We start from the raw sequence: 1,987 nt of genomic DNA, 5'->3' as shown, positions 1-1,987 counted from the left end.
CGTACCAACTACGTGCCTAGACCTGTAGTTAACGTGTCCACGAGAACTGCTAGTCGTAGAATTGATTCGTTCCGAGCGAAGATACTATACTAATTAGTGTGCAGCTAGAATGGGCTCGGTCGATTTTCTGGTGGTACAAATATGTTGGTGGTGACTGGTGACTTAACAGGATATTTTAATTTCATCAATCCTAGGGAGGAAATCGTGACAACTTAAGTAAATAGTAAAGATCATTTAACAATATTCGTAAATTTTAAATATTAGAGACGACATATGAATGTTTGGCAAACCATGAGAGGGTAACTTAATCGTCGATTAATTACTAATCGGAGGTTCACCGATTAATAGTCGATTAATGGCTAGGCGGTTAATGACTGTCCTATTCTGGGCAGATCCTGGCCAAATTTCGACCAAACCTTATGAATTCTTGTCAATTACTTAAAAATATGGGTCAATGAGGAGTTAAAACATGTCCACTATAAAAACTACATATAAAAACGTGTTTGTATATATATAACTAAAAACTGCATATAAAAATCCTAATCCGATTAATCCCTATTAATACCGATTAATCATTAGTCGGTACCCCACCGACCAACTAGCGTCTAACAATTCTTACAACACAGGTTTTAAGATGTATAGATTTACTGTTATCAAACAAACATATGACTACTTAATGATGTCATTTAAAATAACGTTAAAAAGTTTAAATTCTAAATATATTTAAAATATTTTTTTTATTATATGTAAATATATATGGAAGAAAAAATGTCTAAAAAATCCAACCATCTCTCTTTATGATTTTACATATGACTGATATTCTGATTCTGATTTCAAATATAAGTGAACAGGATCTTTTTAAAAAGGACAGTTTGATTATTTCTTCTATCATATTCTTCTTAGATAAACTTTCTTCTCCTCCAATTCTTCTTCTTCTCAATTCAATTCACTTTTCTGCATATCAAAAAACCAAACATGAGAACTTTCATTATAAACATAACATAAAGACAAGATAATAGCTACAACATAATTTAAAAAACGTTACCAAATGATCTTTTGCAATGAACAATGGCCTCATGAACCGATCCTTCATTATAATCATCGTATGATTTATTTTTCGAACACAAAAAATGAGATCCGCTTATTGAATCCTGACTCCAGCTCTTGGTTCTCCGGGTGGTCTGGTAGACTTCGATTCTCGTATTCAACTGATTAGTTGTAACCACTGAAGACGACAAACAACCAGAATTCCTTGAACTGTCCACAATCCTTGTAGTTTTTCTAGGTACAAGAAGGCTAAAACACTTCCTTAATACCTTTTTGGTCGAAACTCGCCAATCGGCTATAAGTTGACTATATTTTTTAGAACGTTTTTTGTGTGGAAAATGAACCACAGGTGTAGCAGGACACGAGTAAATCTTTATCTGATTGACGGACTTAGGAATAATACGTCCGTCACAAAAGATTTCATCCGCATCAACAAGATTACTCGTAGCGTACGGAAGATTGAAACAGAAATTTTGGGCTTCTTCGAGGACGACGCGTGGAGAATTTGTGTTGGTTTCGTGTTTATCGCAGTCGAAGAGGCGGTCGAGGGAGGGTTTTTGGTTGATTAACCAAGAATAAGAGAAGCTTTCTATGGTGAGAGGTTGGGAGGTTTCCATGGGAAGGATATTAGTTTTGAGTTTTGACATATGATAGGATCATGTAAATAAATAAACATTTATATGATTCAAAGTGTACGTGAGGGGCCAGCTTGGGCTTTTAGGTTTTCGATTTATATATGGTTCTTTACAATATAAAATTACGAACAGAATTTCTTCGATTGTTTATTTCAAGAGTCGTTTGGTAATGATGTTAAATATAATATTTGTTTTCTATGTTTTATTGGTTTCAAAGTTGATTTCATTTTTGTATCAATATATAAATCTGTCATATATATATAATCAAAATATCTAACTATCATTTACAAAATTATTTCGGGTTT

At 33.3% G+C, this 1,987-nt stretch overlaps 1 protein-coding gene across 1 annotated transcript; it reads right to left on the bottom strand.

Moving 5' to 3' along the window:
• Positions 1 to 769: 769 nt before the first annotated feature.
• Positions 770 to 1,694, bottom strand: LOC110916067 (probable membrane-associated kinase regulator 6). The gene is made up of 2 exons (XM_022160814.2): positions 1,046 to 1,694; positions 770 to 954 (listed from the first exon to the last, which is right to left on the bottom strand). Exons 1-2 carry the CDS (start codon positions 1,692 to 1,694, stop codon positions 947 to 949), a joined length of 657 nt encoding a protein of 218 aa, XP_022016506.1. The 3' UTR covers positions 770 to 946.
• Between the last annotated feature and the right edge of the window lie 293 nt (positions 1,695 to 1,987).

The sequence above is a fragment of the Helianthus annuus genome, chromosome 16 (assembly GCF_002127325.2).
Source record: "Helianthus annuus cultivar XRQ/B chromosome 16, HanXRQr2.0-SUNRISE, whole genome shotgun sequence".
NCBI classification, from domain to species: Eukaryota; Viridiplantae; Streptophyta; class Magnoliopsida; order Asterales; family Asteraceae; genus Helianthus; species Helianthus annuus.
Note: the sequence above shows the minus strand (reverse complement) of the source record. Positions and strands in the feature narration are given on the sequence as shown.